This window comes from Palaemon carinicauda, unplaced genomic scaffold (genome assembly GCF_036898095.1).
Source record: "Palaemon carinicauda isolate YSFRI2023 unplaced genomic scaffold, ASM3689809v2 scaffold82, whole genome shotgun sequence".
NCBI classification, from domain to species: Eukaryota; Metazoa; Arthropoda; class Malacostraca; order Decapoda; family Palaemonidae; genus Palaemon; species Palaemon carinicauda.
The window spans coordinates 86,867-109,013 of NW_027172116.1; the positions used below are offsets into that span (position 1 = coordinate 86,867).

Below are 22,147 nucleotides of genomic sequence, written 5' to 3' on the forward strand. Positions count from 1 at the left end.
ATAGATATAGGTATTTGGGGAACATCTCGACGAATGTACATGAGACTTCCGCCATGGCTCCCTACTCCGTGATCATAAGGTGTCCTATAACTAATATATTCGCGAGGACAAGGGGTATTAGCATCAAGCTTGCTCTCCTGGAGACATACAATTATGGGGGAATGCTCGTGAATTAAGAGCTTAAGTTCTTCATATTTGGCCCTCAAACCCTGACAATTCCATTGCAAAATGGATGAAAAAACTATGTATTATTTTCTGGAAGACATCTTTGATGAGGTCTTCCCATTGACAGTTTTTGATTTGACAATTTTTTCTGTAGGCTTTTTAAGTTTGGGTCTTGATAAATTAGGTTTTATATTAGCCTTTTCAGTGTTGTTGTTACCTAATTCTTGTGGGGGATGGTGGACCTCCACTTGAATTTTTGATTGATTCAAGAAGTTTTCCTGTTGATCTGAAATATCAACAGGCAAAACATCATATCTATTTGATGTCATAACTTTGGTGTTTTTAATGGATGGGGGTGAGAGAGATGGAGGTCTCTCTCTTTTCCTATTGACAGGTGGTGATTTATTAGGTTTTGATGTTTTCCCCACTACAGGCGCACCTGATAATTCTGTTTATGTGGAACCTCCATCAAATCAGGCAAAGATATAGCCTGAGAGAGGTTAGTATTATCCTTTGTAGTGGGGGACAAAGGTTTACTAGAGGTGAGAAAAGTCTTACGTGATATTCTTGCCTTATCCTCTAAAATTCTATCAGAAGATGGCAAATTTCTTTTCTGGGGAATAGAGGCAGTATTAGGAGGGTTGGATGTCTCCTGCCTCATTTTTTCTCCCAATTTCAATACTTTTGCATAACTTGCTGATTTATTTAATAGTCTTTTGGCATGCCCCACACTTATGTGTTCGATACTGGATTTATTGAGAGCAGCCTCTTCCAATTCATATTGCTGGCAGTTCCTATCCGTAGATTTGTGATTCAAATTGCAGTTTATACAATTGGCCTCTAGTCTACATTCTCCATGGTAAACATTAGAGCATGTACTACACATTTTATCATTCTTACATACTTTAGATGGATGCCCATATCTAAAGCAATTAAAACATTGCAGCGGCTCCTGCTTTAAAGTTCGCACTTTAATTCGTTCATTCTCTATGCAAATGTGGAAAGGCACATCAGCATCCTGGAAAGTCAGGATAATCATTGACGTTCCAGGGACTTTATGCACTTTCCACACAGTTAAAGGACACATGGCCAATATCTCCTCTTCTGTGAATTCATATAAGTCTCTATTAAAAACTACTCCCCTTCCATAACTAAAGTTTAGATGGGGTTTCACATCCAGCTTTATGTCATCGTTCTCTGTATTTAAATTGGAAAGTATAACCGATTGAGTTTCTGATTTGGCACTTATTAGGAAACTGTTCTTTCCAAACCGAGATATATCTCCTGGTGCGATAGTACTGTACCTACTTTCTTCTGAAGAAATTTACATATTTTGAAATAATTTCCAGTACTCCCTTTTGATTGAGCAACAAGCCACTTTGGTGGTTTTGGCTTTCTCTGGGAAGGTACAACTACCTCTATACCTTTATCAATCCAATCTGCAGGCCTATATACAACCAGATTCTTAGGTACCCGATCGCAAAGAGCACCCTTGAAATTCAAATTACTGATTTTAATATTTATGATATCATTGATAGCGTTGAATGCTTCATCATGATTATCAAATGATATCCATGAATCCCATTTGTCACCTTCAAGCCTCATTCTAATTTCCCTGATGTGACCATAACATTGAAATAATTTATAAAGAACATCGTAATTGGTTTCAATGGGGATCTGAGTGACGTGAAGGATTCGCAAATTCTCCATGTCACCCAAATTACTTTGTTTTTGAACATAAGTGGCATGGTCCTTTAGAGTTTCCGGGTCGTCAACAGAGGGGTTAGTTTTTGGAGTAGAAGCAAGCCGGGTTATCCACCTCTTATCGGAGGATTTCAGTCCTCCTATCCCATGTGGCCCAACACGAGAAGAGGCTTCAGCGGGGACCAGTCCTCTATTAGAGAGGGGCTGCCTCTCTTAAGGTGGGCGTACACTGGTCAGTGGGGGTAGTTAGCCCCTCCCACCGACGACTCCAATGCCTAGCGTCACCCATTACCCGCAAATATGGGTGACTTAAAACCGGATCATTGGAGCCCGACTCTTAACAGACTTAGTCTGCACCCAAAGGGGTCTGCCAGAGGGTGATGGCGTCTAAATTTGTACAGGTTGAGATGGTATGACATCCATCCCACCCTGCGCCAAATCCAAAACAGCAGTCAAAACCTAAGTCGTACAAACTAAAGTCGTCAACAAGTTCATGCCCGAGAGGAAGAGATGGGAGAAAATAAGAAGTAATCAAAAGAACGGAGAGAAAGTGCTGACTAATTTAGTTGGATCAACAGTTGGGCACCGAGGTCCAGTGGGGAAGTAGTTCCCATTGTTCATTAGAGCCCAACTGCTAGTCCCTAAGCCCCCCATCCTCATTAAGGCTTCAGCATCTGGGGGGTGTGCGGGCGATGATACCGTTGGGCGCGCACGCAGGAGAGACATCTCTTGCGCGCGGGTGCGCATGAGTACGCACATCAGGCTGGGGAGATGGGCGTGGGCGCGAGTGGGAGACTGCGCGCGAAGGCGTGCTGGCAAATGATGGCGCGCAGGTGGAGATCGACGGCGCGTTGGCGAGCGCTGACGAGCAGGGGAAGTATTCAACTTCCCTACTTGGCCCAGATCCGAAGACCATGGGCGCGCAGGAGATCGTTGGCGTGGAGAGCACTGGCGCGCAGGAGAACGATGGCGCGCATAGCGCACAGGCAATCAAGAGAGCGCTGGCGCGCAGGTGAGCACTGGCGCGCTTTAGCAGGAGCATCGTCGGCAGTAGATGAGCGCTTGCGCGCAGGAGAGCGCTGGCGCGTAAGGGACGTATGTGCCAACTTGCGCATACGCCCTTGTTGCCCCGAAGGGACCGTTGCCTGTCTCACAACAGGATGTGTCGGCGCCCACAGCGCATCCGCAACCAGGAACGGCGACGGCAGGTCAGCAGGTCTGACGGGTAGAAGGTCGACGTGTCCTTTGTAAGGACGACCTTCCACCAAAGGGGATCATGAACGATCAGTAGAGAGGTCCAGGGTTGTGGCTGGGAGAGTCGGAGAACAATGTCGAGGCTCCTCTGCGGCGGAGACGATGAACCGAAGAGGCGCCTCCTCACACCCTTGGGAGGTGAAGGAAGGCCTCTCCGACGAAGAGGAAGGCGAGCTTTACGCCGTATGCGCCCTATTGGGGCCGTGGGGTCAGCGAGCTGACCGTCAGCAGTCCTCTGAAGCGGAGTCTCTGTGAGTGAACTCTCCCGAGGGGGAGAATCACCGGCAGGAGAGACTGTTGGACTTAGTTCCTCCTTCGAAGGATGAGCAGAGGGAGAAACTAAGCCTTCAGCTACAGCAGGTTGATCAGGTGCAGAAGTCAGAGATACCGCATCGGAAGCCTCTGCCAGCAAAACGTCGACGATAAACAGAGGATCAACCTCTGCCAAAGTCGGCGATTGTTTGACAGCGGCCCCCAACCGGATCATGTCAAACAAGGCTTCCTTGGAGGTCGAACCCTCAACCCTCAAGGAAGACCAAAGCTGAAACAAATCATTAGTACACAAATTAATATTCAAATCCTCCCCCAGGGGAGAGGGAGGAGCTGCCTAGCTATGGGAGACAACTCCCTCTCCCTCTCCCCGAGTTCGGGCAACAGAACTATGGCCTACGCTACCACTCGACAGTTTCTCGGAAGAAACCGATCGAGCGGGAGCTTCGGAGGAGGTTTGGGCAACGGAAGAAGAGTCCTTGGGATTTTCTCCTTTCAAAGAAACCTTCGAAGGAGAAATATCCCACTTGGACTTCTTCCGTCGCCAAGAAAACTTCTCCCACTGGGAGGTAGACCACTCCCTACACTCACCAGACTTATTAGTTCTATCACACCATTGGCCCCTACAATAAGGACAAAGGGTGTGAGGGCCCGTATCAACCGCCGACATAAACGTACCACAAGGGCGGTCGGGTAATCCTGGACACTTTCGCATGATAGCAGAGGCCAACTTCAAACACACCTGTAAAAGAAAAAGCAAAAAGTATTAATGGCTGTCAGAAAGGCGAGGGTGAAAGCGGACACGTCCGACTACCACCCGAGCCGAGAGCAAAGTGAGCTCAAGCACAGGTGTGTGTGAGGCGGGGTAGCAAGCTACCCTCCCTACCCCCCCCCCCCCCCGCTAACTAGCGGTGGGGTAGTCAACCCTCGTTAAAATTCTAATGGCTCGTCATTTCAGCTACGCCGAAAGTAATAACCCCTATTAAATAGCGTGGTTTGTCTGTCAGTTACGGAACAAACTTTACCTTGGGAGAGTCACCTTAGTCTGAGGACTGAGCTCTAGAAGGGCGTGTTTTCACTACCCAGGGAGATTTTACAGGTGACTGCTGTACACTTGGTTGGTCTAGGTTATGTCTCCCAACAGGAGAATAACCCTCTGCCAATCGTTCATTAAGTAAAGAGAACCTAATATTATCAGTACATGTACAAGAGGTTTACTGGGAGAGTGAAAAGGCATAGAAATTTCTAGCTCTGTCGAGAAAACGTTCCCACTGAAGGGCTTGCATGTACAATTGCGCTTGTTTATCTTTAAGGATGAGATTTGAGAATTGAGTGCTTGCACACAGGAAAAAGCATATTCTCTTCTGTAAGAGAGCTTTTCCAATGCAAACCTTGTTCAATTTCTAATGCACACTCAAAAGCCGAAGAGCACGCATGCTCAAGAGCTTGTAATATTCAAGGAGATTGTGCGTGATAGCCAACAGCTGAATGTGCTTGCAAGTGAGCACAAAAACTTGAAAGCGCTAACCAGCAAGTGCATGTAAGCTGACAGTTATGCCTGACCATAACAGGAAAGACTCCATGAGCGAGCATGCACGCTTGGAAGCAAATGTATATAAGTGCATTAAGGCGAGCAAGTATGAGCACTGAGATGTCAGTGAGTATGATTGCAAACAGAAGGGTGTACTGTACAGTACTTGAGTGCAATTGCTTTTGAGCACATGAGCTTATACAGAAAAATGAGCATAAGATCTCCAGATCAATTTACGCTTAATTGGGAGAGCGGGCCTATTGCCAAATATACCCTATTAGCAGCATAAATGTCTGAGGGCAAAAACAAGTGCTTTGACACATGCACACCAAAATGTGAGCAGATTGCTCTCTCGGAAGAAAGTCAGTTACGATTTAGGCCACTGCAGGTTTCCATTCCTCTTAGCCTCAGTGAGGCGTGAATTATTCGAGGGCACCGGACTAGGAAAGGAAGACCAAAGGCACTTCCTAGTAGGCTCTTACCCATCAAGATTCAATGCAGAAGATAAAGATCTGTCATCAACTGCACCTTCAAAGGTCTCTGGTAGACCTGAGCAGATCATGTCAGCCTTCTCCTCTGCAGGGGTGTCAGGAAAAGGGATCGAGTGAGGAAATTCTATGTTTAGAGGTTGCTAATGCTAACGTAAGTGTCTCTGTTGACAGGATGCTCTCCGACCCTAAGGACGGTATCCTTAAGGCACTATCTCTAATTGTCAGGCTCACTCTGAACCATCTGGAAATTGGGTAGGACCAACTCTTTCAGAGCTTACGTTGAGGTTAATTAGATCACCGTACATCTCCTACACCCTATCAGGGAGGGGTGAAAAAAGGTTCAAAAGCCTGAGTACCAGAGAAAGGAGAGAGGTTTAACGGAACTCTTCGACTTCGACGCCAACCTCGGAGAAGTATCTTGCGTAGCCTTTTCCTCCTCATGCTGAACTCAACTGCTATGATGGTCATGATTTACATTCCTTGTAGGGCACTGACTTCTCATAGTCGCGACCCCTGTAAGAAGGGAACAATTAATGGGGTTCCACTGCACTAAAGGTCATAAACTTTCCATACTTCCAGCCAAAATCGTAGTTGTTTCCATTCTCAAAATCAACTAATCACACTGGAAAGAGTTAGTGGTCAAATTACTTCTCTACACCTTAGCGGCTAAAGTCAAAGTGGTTATTCAGGTAGCTGGCCAGAGGGGGGGGGGGGGGGGCGCATCCCTGCCACCCACCTATAACTAGTGACACCTTGTTATAAAATCTTAACAACCGAGTTTCCAGCAGCACAAATCGTACTCCTACAAAAGGACGAGGGTTTGTATTCATGAAAGAACAACTAAATATTAATGAAATATTATTATTTACCAAACCTGCTACTATACAAACATTAGGCTCTCAACTATCTACACCAAATGAATTTTATTATCGTCGTCGGCGCCCACTCGTGTCCGAGTATTGGGTTCTGTCGTTAGCCATCAGCCTCCTATCTTTGGGGTGATTGCTTATGTCTGATGTGGCTGTTAAGTCCTAGTCTGTGGTGGAAGAGTCGCGAACAGTGTTCACAAGGGAGGGTAGGTGGTGGGCGGGGCTGTTCTAATCGCTCTCTCCTTCTTCTCCTCCTAGCCTCCTCCTCTCCTCGAAGTCCACGGTGCCATGGTGTACTGTACTCCTCCAGGTTTTCCTGTCCCTGGCTGTTTCTTCCCATGAGGAAGGATCGATGTCAGTTAGAGCCAGGGTGCGCTTTAGTTGATCTTTATAGCGCATTTTCGGGGCTCCTCGTGGTCTGGTGCCCTGGGTCAGTTCTCCGTAGAATATCTTCTTTGGGAGCCTAGATGGATCCATCCTATGCACTTGTCCTATCCAGCGGAGGCGGTGGTGGATAATGGTGGCCTCCACGCTGGTCAGCGAGGCACGTTCTAAGACTTCAATGTTGGTGGTGTGGCTCTCCCAGGGGATTTTCAAGATCTGCCTCAGTTTCATTTGTTGGAAGCGATCTAGGTTTTTAATATCGCTTCTATATAGCGGCCATGTTTCACGTGCATACAGGATCGTGGAGAGGACTGCTACCCTGAATACCATTATTTTGGTGGTCATTGTCAGTGCGTGGTTGTTAAATACGCGGCAGCTGAGTCGGCCAAAGGCGGAGTGGGCTGCCCTGATCCTGTTCTCCACGTCCTTTTTGCTTGTGGGAGCTGATGTTAGGATGCTCCCTAGGTAGGAGAACTGGTCCACCTGTTCTAACGGTTGGCCATTCACTGGTGGTATTGAAGTTCGGGAGCATCAGTCCTGGTGGATGTTGGACGAGGGTCTTGGTTTTGTCTGTGTTGACTTGCATCCCAAAACGTTCGTAGGCAGAGTTGTATGCATCAGCTAACGACTGCAGGTCCTCTGCCGTCTGACCTGGGGTGGCATTGTCGTCAGCATACTGCAGTTCTCGCACTGCACACAAGGTGGTCTTGGTTCTGGCGCGGAGTCTAGCGAGGTTGAAAACGCTTCCATCCATGCGGAAACGTAGGTCGACTGAGGGTGTGTCTGGGGGAATCTCGTTGAGCATTATTGCGGTGTATAGTGAGAAACACGTTGGGGCCAGAACACAGCCCTGCTTCAGGCCGCCGTTAATGGGGAATGGGCCTGAAAGAGAGTTCTGGTGGCAGACTCTCCCAACCATTCCGTCATGGAGGGCACGCACCAGCTTGACAAAATCGGGTGGGCAGCCATATCTTTTGAGGACAGCCCACATGGCAGGTCGAGGTACTTTGTCGAAGGCCTTTTTCAAATCCCAGAAGATGAACATTATGGGCTGTTGTTGTTCGAGGCTCTTCTCTCGTAGTTGTCGTGCGCAGAAGATCATGTCTATGGTCCCGCGGGAAGGTCGAAAGCCGCACTGGGACTCTGGCAGGACGTCTTCTGCGAGAATAAGGAGGCGGTCAAGGAGAATCCGAGCGAAAATCTTACTCGCGATGCTTAGTAGTGATATTCCCCGGTAGTTGTTACAGTTCTCCCTGTCTCCCTTCTTGAAGATGGTAATGATGTTTGCATTGCGGAAGTCACTGGGGAGGGTCTTGGTCTCCCATATTTTCAGTATAAGGAGCATCAAACGGTTCCTCAACCCAGGGCCACCGTGAGTGAGGAGCTCCAACGGGATGTTGTCTGGCCCTGGGGCTTTGCCGAGCTTCATGCGCTGCAGGGCCTTGTTGAAGTCCTGTATGGAGGGTGGTAGTGCCATCCAGTGACGGACGGGATGCTGCGGGGTCATTCGTAGGAGATCGTCTGGGGTATCTGCTTGGTCATTGAGGAGGTTCTCAAAGTGAGACCTCCACCTGGCCAGGATGCCCTCGCTGTCGGTGATGGTCGTGGCCCCATCCGCGTCCTTCAGGCCGCCCACTGATGACCGTGTGGGACCGAATATTTCCTTTGTAGCTGCATAGAAGCTGCGCAGGTCACGTTGGTCAGCGAAACTCTGTATTTCTGCAGCTTTTCTTTGCCACTAGGTGTTCTGGGCTTCACGGATCCCTCTTTGGCAATCAGCTTCAGCCACCTTGTGAGCACATTTGTTAGCTGCTGTTGGTTGGTTTTCTAAAGTCAGGCGTGCTTGTCGTTTGGTTTCAATGAGAAGAGAGATGGTAGCATCATTCTCATCGAACCAATCCTGCCGTTTCTTGGTGGTGTAGCCTAGTGTTTCCTCCTTGGCACGGGCCATGGCGTTTCTGAGGGTGGTCCAGTGGTACTCAACAGTGGCCTGACCCACGGGGTCTGCGAGGTGACGTTCGCAGGCCTCCTTGTAGTTCTGTGCCACCTCTGGGTTGCGGAGCTTGCTACAATCAAAGCGTTGGTGTGGTACGCTGTCAGGTGCCCTTCTGGGAATTTTATTAAGTATTTAGCAGTATCTTCTCAGGGTGGCTATGGTTACATTACCATTACAGGTACAGTACTCCTCACTGAACTACGTACTACAGTATACTCGTTGTACAACGGCTTTACAATCGGTCCGATATTTGTTTAACAAAACCTGATGCCGTCAACTGTCAGTCGAGTAATCGGCGAATCTGGTAGAAGGAACTGTCAGTCGAGTAATCGGCGAATCTGGAAGAAGGAACTGTCAGTCGAGTAATCGGCGAATCTGGTAGAAGGAACTGTCAGTCGAGTAATCGGCGAATCTGGTAGAAGGAACTGTCAGTCGAGTAATCGGCGAATCTGGTAGAAGGAACTGTCAGTCGAGTAATCGGCGAATCTGGTAGAAGGAACTGTCAGTCGAGTAATCGGCGAATCTGGTAGAAGGAACTGTCAGTCAAGTAATCAGCAAATCTGGTAGAAGGGAGGAAAAGCATCTAGATTATTTAAGGGTGTTGGAAGGCATTCTCGATGTAGGGACCACTCTGACCCTACACCGCGTCTCTGGTGACTGATCACATCGGCTAAAACATTCCTCTTGTTCGGATGAACCTTGATGACAGCCCTAACGCGTTGCTTATTGCATCTAAAAGGATCTGTTTGTTTGTTGTTGTAAAATATGACAGTAGTATTGTCGCTTATCAACGCTACCCAGTGCCTTAGCAAACTCCGTTGGAAAGCTTGCATTTCCAGCAGGTCTATATGCAGGTGCTTTTTTAGTGTGGACAATATTCCCGAGGCGGTTTGGTTTCTCATGAATATGCCCCACCATTACTTGGATGCTGGTGTGAACAGCATTTCTGGAGGGCGGAGTCAAGTGGAGCTCCCCAGGCGAAGTTTTTGGCTTCAGCCACCAGACCAGATCGTCCTTTACTTCTTGCGCCACTGGAACCCATGATAAGGGAGATCGATGGCTGCTGACCAGTGATGCTTCTAACACCACTCGAGTGATTGCTGGTAGAGACAACTGTGTGGAACAAGCTTCTTCAATGACAAAAGATGACTTAAAAGACATTGTCAGTGTCAAGCCAGTAGTTCTTGATTGCTCAAGAATGGGTGCGCTGCCCGAGTGCTGATACGATGATCCGATGGGATGACTCCACTACACACTATTGTTGTGTCTATCTGCATGCCCATGTGCTTCATCCCTGCTCGAGTATGAGACTGGACTTTTCCCGATTGATTACAATCTTCAGATTATGGCAAATGAAAAGTATTCTGAATCCATCCTGGAACAACAGCCTCTTAAAGGACAGGATCAGAAAATTATCGAGATCTCTCGAAAGGTGAATCCCATTTACGTGGGCCCAAGTAGAGACAAGCATAAACGCTTAGAGAGCAGTAGACGGTTTGAAGCACATGGGTTAGAACCGGTACACTACGAAGTGGAGGTACTGTACTTTTTATAGGACCTGTGGATGGTTATCTGGATGCATGCATCCTTCGGGTTCACAGAAAGCACAAATTCTTAACTGATGGCAGATCGTACGGTGTCTGCTATCTCCATCTTGAATGATATCTGCAGGACAAACTAGATCTAAAGAGAGGGCGGTAGTTGAGGGGAGGGAATGCCAACTTCCGCCACCTTTTCCTCAACTGGACAGTTGGGGGACGAAGGGGTCGTGTCCCATCCACACACTTCTTCAAGGAAGAAGAGGCTTGAGTTGCAGATGGGGCTCTGAAGGATGCCAAAGTCCCCTTCAGCGCCTATGCCAAAGGTGTGGTGGTGTTTAAAAGTCCTGCATTTATTGCCTCTGAAGGGCCTGGGCTCTCTAAGGTAACTGCCCGATGGATAAGGGAGTCTTGGCTCGCCTTCCACATCTCCAACTTAATCTTCGTGGCATTCTTTAGGAAAAGTTTTCCTGTCTCCAGCACTAGGGCATTCCTTAGGGATAGTGCCTCCTCTTGCTCCACCTACCAGGTGAAGTGGCCTCCTCTTCAGGATACAGTTGGCTCACTAGTGTGCCAAGAAGGTCACAGCCTTCACACCTGAAAGGACAAAGTTGGATGGAACAGATGACGGGTGATCTCGTTCCCTGGTGATTTGAAACCCGTGATCATACGAAAAATGTGCGTGAGGTTTCCAATCGCAGGGAGACTGATCGAGTGGTTACTGATATCACAGCGACAGAGCTCATGGAGAACGATCTCGCAATAACCGATGACAAAGGGATTGTTCACGAGACCATGGATAATCTTCAAACTCACGTTAGGAATGATCCTGTCACTTGTATGATTCAGAAGACCGAACGTAGGTTTCTCCTTCAGCATGAGTGACCTGCTTTCTATTTGGGTAGGAATGTCCCACAAATGCCCACGAGGAGGTGCGTCAGCTTGGTCCTGTACAGGGGACAAGCAAAGGTAGCGGACGCTTAAGCACCTGTACTGTGCATTAAGACACCTTCCTGAAGATGGGTACGTTCTTGGTACGTACTATCCTCCTTCGCGTGCAGAGGGAGAGATCGGTCAGTCACACTAAATTCTGGCTGATTGATCCTCTTTAACTTTGACGACTCCTTCTTCGGGTTGCGAGCAACAATTTTCGGCTATATGGGCATTTTTAGTAGACAATTACTAATGAGACAAGCACGCGATGCACAAAAATCACCACCCACGCAGTGTTTTATATATCGACTTCATTTTAACTCGCTTTAGCTCACACCCCTCCTTGCGACATTTAATTTGTCACTACACTGTATTTAAATGTTTTTTTTATTGTGAATTACTAATAAGTAATCCTTTCGGATGTTAGGGATTATAATTTTAACATTAATGACTACTACTGTACATACCTTTAAATTTCAGTGTACTATACTGTAAACAGTATGTATATTTATGGACATGTGTAATGCACTGAATATATTTCCTTTATTTCTAAATGGAAAATATTGTTTAAGGATATCAGCATTTTAGGTTATGTGTAAGCTCAGAGAATGAATCAAGTCAGTGCGGGATAGTTTCCAGCATATACAGTACTGCCTCTGTCTCTCTCTCCCATATGAAAGAGAGAGCAAGATCGGCTGATAGTCCAGAAAAAGGAGAGAAGAGGGGCCTGTGCTGTTCATCCCACATGAGAGGGCTGGCTCGGTTTGGCATGTGCGCCCATACCTTGTACCGTAACACCTCCTCAGGATGAGACGGTTCTTGGCACTGCACCGTCTATTCCTAGTGCAGGTCATTTGGAGTCTAACTGTACAAGACTCCTATTAACCCTTTTACCTCCACCCTAAGGTTACATTTCGAGCACATTTTGCTATATGTTTTTTTTAAATTGCTCGAACAGGCTTAATTTTTGTCCTAGAGAGGTCAATTTGGTCTCATTCATTTGGAAAATGCCCGAAATTCCTCGTAAAATTATCAAAAATATGCAAAAACATGTAATTAACAGTGTTTTGCAAGAACGTACCGGTACGTCCTTTTTGGGGTGAAAGGGTTAATCAGTCTGCAAATAATAAAAGTGGATAAAATGATATATAAATTGACTACATGTTGGTAAGGAAGGAAGAAAAGAAAATTATTATGGATTGCACATATTTAAAGGCTGCTCATGAATGGCAGAGGCCAAGGACAGTGACATTGTCCTATAAAGCAGGACAATGTCCTAAAGACTGATCAGTGTCAAGCCCCCTCTCCACCCATGCTAGGACCAAGGTGGGCCAGGCAATGGCTACTGATGACTCAGCAGGTAAACCAGCTCCCCTAGCTCACACGGATGTTAAGGTTGCAGCGACTCAAGGAACTAACGAATTTGAGTGGGACTCAAACCCTAGTCGGGCAATCACCATGCAAGGATACTACCACCAGATCACCATAACCCTGTTGATAAGGAGGGAAGGAAAGTAAATTATTATGGATTACAAGGGAGGTTGGGGTGTGGCACCCTAGCAGTACCAGCTGAACTCGGCTGAGTCCCTGGTTAGGCTGGAGGAACGTAGAGAGTAGAGGTCCCCTTTTTTGTTTTGTTTCTTGTTGATGTCGGCTACCCCTCAAAATTGGGGGAAGTGCCTTTGGTATATGTATGTATGTACAAGACTTTTTTGGTGATGTCTTATACCTGTTCTTTTACAAGTAGCAACACCTGAAGAATCTAATGACGATGAGGTAGAGAAGGAGGAACTGGAAGTTTACCAGTTAAGGGGTCGTGCAAGCCAATGACAAAGTTCACATGGGGGGACTTTTTGTAACATCAGAGACAACATTTACAGGTGATATACCCTTAGTACTTCCCCATGGGTGAAGAAACCACTGCATGGGCTAGAAGGGTGGGGCCCTTCCTATTAAACACTTGGCGGTAGCAAAACCCCCCCTTTTCCGACAGAGTAATAGCAATGTTTCAAGAGTGACAAATGCCTGAGGCTCACATTGTCGACATTTAAGGAATGTCCAAAATTTCTTAGGTTGTTTTGATGTTGCTGTCACAGTATGGCCACACTAACAACAGGAACATTGATAAATTGAAGAATGGCAGGTTTGCACACAAAACAGTCACACATTTACAGCATGTGGGAAAACAACTGAAAACCCTCATCCTCTTCCTTTAAAATATCCCTTGAGCAAGACTTTATTCTACAACATTTATTCATTTCTAAATAAAAAAAGCAAAGAGTTAACAAGCACACAAGGCAGCAATAAGTAGGCCTACGTCTGTACAGATTCCGACCAAAATCAAAAGTACGAGCTTTGCACACTAACTAGAACCACCTCATTGGAATGTGTGAAGATGGAGCTTCGGACATGACAAAATAAATCCACGAATGTTAAAAAAAAGGTCGAGAGCACCACAAATTACACACTATTCTAGCAGTCCAAAAAGAAGGATGTTGTTCAGATGGCGCTCGCGTCGTGGCGTGGGTGGTGTGGCGCTGGCGGTTGGCTAGGGCCTTTGTATCGGCCCATCCGTTTGACGAAGGAATTAACTAAATGGAAGACAACCTGTGAATAGTGGTTTTCACGCGCCTTTGCTTTATACACGACCCCCAAAAGGTGCTCGCGCGAGGGTTGTAACCTCAGCATTCCATGCTTTTATCTTTCTCTGGTATAATTGGAAGGTTTTATCAGAAAAGATATATAAGAAGGACTCTTTTCACCGGCCGCCACAGGTCGACCCAGAAAAAGAGATATGGTTTGTAAATGTATTCATATCGGAACAAATGCAAAATGAATAGGTGAATTATGTTGTTTATCAACACATGTCATTTAGTAAGATTTATTTTATTACATAGCATACGTGTACAACCAAACCTTTTAAGCCTTGGTAAATCTTCCATTATTATTATTATATGTTAAGCTACAACCCTAGTTGGAAAAGCAGGATGCTATAAGCCCAGGGGCCCCAACAGGTAAAATAGCCCAGTGAGGAAAGGAAATAAGGAAAAATAAAATATTTTAGGAATAGTAACATTACTAAAATAAATATTTGCTATTTTGAAGTAAGCTATTGTAAAATTGATGAGTCATCTTCTGCCTCTACACTGCCACCATTCAAATTGTTATTGAAAGTTGAAATAGTATCCAATATTCTAATTTATTTAACCCTTTTACCCCCAAAGGACGTACTGGTACGTTTCACAAAAGCCATCCCTTTACCCCCATGGACGTACCGGTACGTTCTTGCAAAAAAAAAGCTATAAAAATTTTGTTTTTCATATTTTTTGATAATTCTTTTTAGAAAATTTAGGCATTTTCCAAGAGAATGAGACCAACCTGACCTCTCTATGACAAAAATTAAGGCTGTTAGAGCAATTTAAAAAATATATACTGCAAAATGTGCTGGGAAAAAAATAACCCCTTGGGGGTTAAGGGTTGGAAATTTCCAAATACCCCGCGGGTAAAAGGGTTAAAAGAATTTCCTCCTGAATCTGTTACCACAATAAGGACAATGGTTCAGTTATCGGCCTAATGTCTGGTTGTCGGTAAAAAGTAATGACTTAAACGCTCGTATACACGATGATATTCATATCCTCTTGACACTATTCGAGTCAAATCACTTTCTTATGCGTAACTTTTGTCGCTAACGAACAATTCATCCCTAAGAAAATGGTTTTCAATTTTTAAATTTGCCATTTACAATTGAGTCTTTCAGTCGAGAAACATGCCAAGTGCCATTTTTAAAAAGTGTCAGAAATCGCGATTGAAATTTGCCAATTTTCAATCGCGAATTACTCGGTAAATATAATAGCTAGGAGTTTCATATTTGTTATAAATAGTAGCAAATTTTATATTTATAACAAATATGAAACTCCTAGCTATTATATTTACCAAGTAATTCGCGATTGATAATAGGCAATTTTCAATCGCGATTTCTGACACTTTTTAAAAATGGCACTTGGCATGTTTCTCGACTGAAAGACTCTATTTCAAATGTATTTTCATACCTTAAAAAATCATATTTCACCGGGGAAACAAACATACAAGGTAAACTAAGGTTTCCCCACCTAACCTAACTTAGGACACCATGGCCTTACCTACTGGAGGGTGCTACGCTCCCATTCATTCTACCCTTAGAATGCTGTAATTTACCTTAACCTACGGGTCTTACCTTGCAGTCTGATTGGTCTCGGTTATGGTAAAGGAAGAGATTAATTAAAGATTGAAAGGGAGCATTTTTCCACGACATGTTTTTTTTCCTAAAAAATAAAAAAAAGAGCTATTGTTGTCAGAGATAGCAGTATTTCTTGGTCTTTAACACTTTCACCCCTAAAGGACGTACCGGTACGTTCTTGCAAAACACTGTTGATTACATATTTTCACATTTTTTTGATAATTTTGCGAGAAACTTCAGGCATTTTCCAAAAGAATGAGACCAACCTGACCTCTCTAGGACAAAAATTAAGCCTGATAGAGCAATTTTAAAAAATTATATAGCAAAATGTGCTCGAAATTTAACCTTATGGTGGGGGTAAAAGGGCTAAAATGTCTGGAGCCTTTTTAAATCAGTGGCCAATTGCTCACAAGTTCATTAAAAATGGACATGCACTAACCTAATTTACGCTACAAGCCATGTCCTTACCTACTTACCTAAGAGGGGGGGGGGGAAGTTCACACACTCCTGCAACCCCTCTTACACTGCCGTATTCTAAGTTAGACATGATATTACATACAGGTGACCGTTATCATACATACATACACACACCCCAAATGTCTTGTGGCTTCTCATAATGGGATGTTTTCCCTAAAAATACCGTAACTACCACAGTTTGAATACGTAACATTTTATAACAGCACAACACTTTAACAGTCAATTCTGTTTAAAATAAAATTGGAGTAAATGATTTATAAGATAATACAATTTCTAGTCAAACAGGAGTTCGCTTCATGAAATGGACGACTGCTGGTCATTTTAGCATTTCTCCATATGACATATAAAAAAAAGATTAACCCTTTTACCCCCGGGGTATTTGGAAATTTCCAACCCTTAACCCCCAGGGGGTTATTTTTTTCCCAGCACATTTTGCAGTATATTGTCTTTAAATTGCTCTAACAGCCTTAATTTTTGTCATAGAGAGGTCAGGTTGGTCTCATTCTCTTGGAAAATGCCTGAATTTTCTCAAAAAATTATCAAAAATATGAAAAACAAATTTTTATTGCATTTTTTGCAAGGACGTACCGGTACGTCCATGGGGGTAAAGGGATGGCTTTTGTGAAACGTACCAGTACGTCCTTTGGGGGTAAAAGGATTAAGAGAGAAGTGCCTAAAGGTTATTAACACGTTTCACCGTACATAGAGAGGGCGTTGTTAATATATATTAATTTGGTAGCAATTTTAGTGGGGGGGGAATCAATTTGTAATGGGGTGGAAAGGAAAGTGTCTGGAGATTAAATATGATTCAACGTATATCCAGACAGTGTTAATATTAATATATACTAAATAAGTAGCTTGGGGGGGCACACAAAAATCAACCCATAGTACGGTAGTAAGAAAAGTGTGTATATATTAACCCTTTTACCCCCAAAGGACGTACTGGTACGTTTCACAAAACCCATCCCTTTACCCCCATGGACGTACCGGTACGTCCTTGCAAAAAAATGCTATAAAAATTTTTTTTTTTCATATTTTTGATAATTTTTTTTAGAAAATTCAGGCATTTTCCAAGAAAATGAGACCAACCTGACCTCTCTATGACAAAAATTAAGGTTGTTAGAGCAATTTAAAAAACATATACTGCAAAATGTGCTGGGAAAAAAATAACCCCCTGGGGGTTAAGGGTTGGAAATTTCCAAATAGCCAGGGGGTAAAAGGGTTAAGAATACATTTCAGCATACATCCAGGCAGTTTTGGTGTTAATATATACCAAATTAGTATCTTGAAAGGGGGGAGGGGTGCAATAAATAAAATAGTATTGCGGTATTAAGGATCTATCAGGTTAGGTTAAGCTGCCTGACAACTTTACTAAGGCCCACAAATTATCCTAAATATAAAAATATCTTTAAGTCCTGCAAGCCTTGCCTATACATACTAGCATTGATTGTAAGTCTTATTACTATTAATAAACTACGTTGTAAATTAAAGCTAGGAGAACATAAGCCATGCCAGATATTACGTCATTTTGAATGCTAGTTATGAAATAGCTGGGAATATCTCAAAGTTTCAATGTTAACTCATTCCCTCTTGCTAATACCTACACCTAACCAGGTTTCAATGATGTATGACAATTTATGACAGATGTAAACAAGGCCTTGGATGTAAACATCGTAAATATAAACAACACATCGTCAGAGATAGGGGGAATGTCTATCGCATTTTTTATATTATTAACAATTCCCCTGCATTTATCATTTTATATTTATAACAATAAAACTGTTAATACTCACCTATTAATCGCATAGCACGTGGAATACCTACAACGAGGATAGAGCACAAATTTCGATAATTTTCCCCTGAGTTGTGTAACCGATGCCATGACCACTTCGACTGGAGCAGCAAAATCGGGGTTGCCAGATTATTTCGACTGGATTATCGTACGGGAGCCTTAAAATTGTCGTATTTTCAACCAAAATTATCGTACATAGTTTCAATATAATTATTAAGGAGTTACATGATTGACGTATTTCATGATATTGTGGTATAATTGTTTAATTAAACACAAACGCACACATATGTATATACCTAAGGTATGTATCGTCCATCGTACTGGACCTAAAATAATCGTACATGTATGATAATTGTCGTACGGATGGCACCCCTGAGCATAACATTGGCAGGTCCAAATGACACAGAGATGAGAAACCAAATTTTTCAGATGTTTTCGTTTATTTTTTATATTTTCGTTCATATGGCGTATTAGAATTATTATTTTCTTAATTTTTATATATTATTATTGAATTATTATTATATATTTATCATATTAAGAATTATTACTCCATATTAGATTGGAAAATCAATACTATATTGGTTAATTTAAATCTAAAAATACATTTTATCTTTGATCTTTATATCTAAACTTTATGAAACTACGGTAATATTCAGCATCGGATGTGAGGGCTGGGATGCTATTGCCAGTTAGGATTATAAACACATTATATGATATAACACATTTTAAGTGAATGTTGCTGAAATCGAACTGCTTTAGCTTTTACAATATAAATAATTTAATTATTTAATTATCAATACCAACTACGTTAATGAATATCAGAGCTATAATGTCGAAGGACAGTTATATTAAGTGTCGAAATAAAAGACTACCTGGCTACTCTTCCCTTTCGGTTTATGTGTGTTGCGGGGACGACTCTAGAATCGATCTGTACCCAGCAGACGACACAACCTCCCCCCCCCCCCCCACCTCCATCTACAAATTCGCCCGCCACTTTTAAATAATCTTTCGCATGTGGTATTTAAATGAATTCATTCGCCTATTTATTTTAATATTTATATATCCAAGACTCGTATACACCAACATGCATAAAAACAGATAGTTTCTTCATTACTTTCGGATGTTGCATATAGTTTTAGGAGATATTTATTTTGTCACTCTTCTTAAAAAAAAATATTTCTCCTTGTTTCCTTTCCTCACTGGGCTATTTTCCCTGTTGGAGCCCCTGGGCTTATAGCATCCTGCTTTTTCCAACTAGGGTTGTAGCTTAGCAAGTAGGATGTTGCATTCAGTTTATATAGGAGATATTTATTTTAATGTCACTCTTCTTAAAAAAAAATATTTCTCCTTGTTTCCTTTCCTCACTGGGGGTATTTTCCCTGTTGGAGCCCCTGGACTTATAGCATCCTGCTTTTCCAACTAGGGTTGTAGCTTAGCAAGTAATAATAATATTAATAGCCTTACATAAACATCAAATTTGTATAAATCTGTGACATGAAAAGTATACATAAGAAAGTCAGTGAATTATCTGAATCTTTCAACGCACATATTTGCCGTAATTTGTTCTCATAATTTATTTTCCTATTTTCTTTCCTCACTGGGTTATTTTTCCCTATTGGATCCCTTAGGCTTATAGCAATAAGCACTTTAAGTTGTAAACAGTTAATTTCTTTGCTGACCTCCTTTGGGCTGAGAACAGAGGCTAGGAAAAGCGCTTACTTTAAAATCATTGTGTTTTTTTGGAATAGTTTACTATTGCATTCTTGCATTTTTCTTTTTCTACTTTTGGTGCATTGTACCTTGGTATTTTTTCTATCTATTTTTTCTTTTCTTTTTCTACTTTTGGTGCATTGTACCTTGGTATTTTTTCTATCTATTTTTTCTTTTCTTTTTCTACTTTTGGTGCATTGTACCTTGGTATTTTTTCTATCTATTTTTCTTTTTCTACTTTTGGTGCATTGTACCTTGGTATTTTTTCTATCTATTTTTCTTTTTTTTTTCTACTTTTGGTGCATTGTACCTTGGTATTTTTTCTATCTATTTTTCTTTTTCTACTTTTGGTGCATTGTACCTTGGTATTTTTTCTATCTATTTTTCTTTTTCTACTTTTGGTGCATTGTACCTTGGTATTTTTTTCTATTTATTTTTCTTTTTCTACTTTTGGTGCATTGTACCTTGGTATTTTTTCTATCTATTTTTCTTTTCTTTTTCTACTTTTGGTGCATTGTACCTTGGTATTTTTTCTATCTATTTTTCTTTTCTTTTTCTACTTTTGGTGCATTGTACCTTGGTATTTTTTCTATCTATTTTTCTTTTTCTACTTTTGGTGCATTGTACCTTGGTATTTTTTCTATCTATTTTTCTTTTTCTACTTTTGGTGCATTGTACCTTGGTATTTTTTCTATCTATTTTTCTTTTTCTACTTTTGGTGCATTGTACCTTGGTATTTTTTCTATCTATTTTTCTTTTCTTTTTCTACTTTTGGTGCATTGTACCTTGGTATTTTTTCTATCTATTTTTCTTTTTCTACTTTTGGTGCATTGTACCTTGGTATTTTTTCTATCTATTTTTCTTTTCTTTTTCTACTTTTGGTGCATTGTACCTTGGTATTTTTTCTATCTATTTTTCTTTTTCTACTTTTGGTGCATTGTACCTTGGTATTTTTTCTATCTATTTTTCTTTTCTTTTTCTACTTTTGGTGCATTGTACCTTGGTATTTTTTCTATCTATTTTTCTTTTCTTTTTCTACTTTTGGTGCATTGTACCTTGGTATTTTTTCTATCTATTTTTCTTTTTCTACTTTTGGTGCATTGTACCTTGGTATTTTTTCTATCTATTTTTCTTTTCTTTTTCTACTTTTGGTGCATTGTACCTTGGTATTTTTTCTATCTATTTTTCTTTTTCTACTTTTGGTGCATTGTACCTTGGTATTTTTTCTATCTATTTTTCTTTTTCTACTTTTGGTGCATTGTACCTTGGTATTTTTTCTCTCTATTTTTCTTTTTCTACTTTTGGTGCATTGTACCTTGGTATTTTTTCTATCTATTTTTCTTTTCTTTTTCTACTTTTGGTGCATTGTACCTTGGTATTTTTTCTATCTATTTTTCTTTTTCTACTTTTGGTGCATTGTACCTTGGTATTTTTTCTATCTATTTTTCTTTTCTTTTTCTACTTTTGGTGCATTGTACCTTGGTATTTTTTCTATCTATTTTTCTTTTTCTACTTTTGGTGCATTGTACCTTGGTATTTTTTCTATCTATTTTTCTTTTCTTTTTCTACTTTTGGTGCATTGTACCTTGGTATTTTTTCTATCTATTTTTCTTTTTCTACTTTTGGTGCATTGTACCTTGGTATTTTTTCTATCTATTTTTCTTTTCTTTTTCTACTTTTGGTGCATTGTACCTTGGTATTTTTTCTATCTATTTTTCTTTTCTTTTTCTACTTTTGGTGCATTGTACCTTGGTATTTTTTCTATCTATTTTTCTTTTTCTACTTTTGGTGCATTGTACCTTGGTATTTTTTCTATCTATTTTTCTTTTCTTTTTCTACTTTTGGTGCATTGTACCTTGGTATTTTTTCTATCTATTTTTCTTTTTCTACTTTTGGTGCATTGTACCTTGGTATTTTTTCTATCTATTTTTCTTTGCTTTTTCTACTTTTGGTGCATTGTACCTTGGTATTTTTTCTATCTATTTTTCTTTTCTTTTTCTACTTTTGGTGCATTGTACCTTGGTATTTTTCTATCTATTTTTCTTTTCTTTTTCTACTTTTGGTGCATTGTACCTTGGTATTTTTTCTATCTATTTTTCTTTTCTTTTTCTACTTTTGGTGCATTGTACCTTGGTATTTTTTCTATCTATTTTTCTTTTCTTTTTCTACTTTTAGTGCATTGTACCTTGGTATTTTTTCTATCTATTTTTCTTTTCTTTTTCTACTTTTGGTGCATTGTACCTTGGTATTTTTTCTATTTATTTTTCTTTTCTTTTTCTACTTTTGGTGCATTGTACCTTGGTATTTTTTCTATCTATTTTTCTTTTTCTACTTTTGGTGCATTGTACCTTGGTATTTTTTCTATCTATTTTTCTTTTTCTACTTTTGGTGCATTGTATCTTGGTATTTTTTCTATCTATTTTTCTTTTCTTTTTCTACTTTTGGTGCATCGTACCTTGGTATTTTTTCTATCTATTTTTCTTTTTCTACTTTTGGTGCATTGTACCTTGGTATTTTTTCTATCTATTTTTCTTTTTCTACTTTTGGTGCATTGTATCTTGGTATTTTTTCTATCTATTTTTCTTTTCTTTTTCTACTTTTGGTGCATCGTACCTTGGTATTTTTTCTATCTATTTTTCTTTTTCTACTTTTGGTGCATTGTACCTTGGTATTTTTTCTATCTATTTTTCTTTTTCTACTTTTGGTGCATTGTATCTTGGTATTTTTTCTATCTATTTTTCTTTTCTTTTTCTACTTTTGGTGCATCGTACCTTGGTATTTTTTCTATCTATTTTTCTTTTTCTACTTTTGGTGCAT

At 41.4% G+C, this 22,147-nt stretch overlaps 1 protein-coding gene across 1 annotated transcript in view; it reads right to left on the reverse strand.

Moving 5' to 3' along the window:
* LOC137637535 (iron-sulfur cluster assembly 2 homolog, mitochondrial) overlaps positions 1-17,749 on the reverse strand; it is a 53,946-nt gene extending 36,197 nt beyond the window's left edge. The window contains exon 1 of the mRNA XM_068369695.1: positions 17,622-17,749. Within this exon, the coding sequence (XP_068225796.1) occupies positions 17,622-17,710 (89 nt within the window). The 5' untranslated portion in view covers positions 17,711-17,749. The remainder of the gene's footprint in view (positions 1-17,621) is intronic.
* Positions 17,750-22,147: the final 4,398 nt, after the last annotated feature.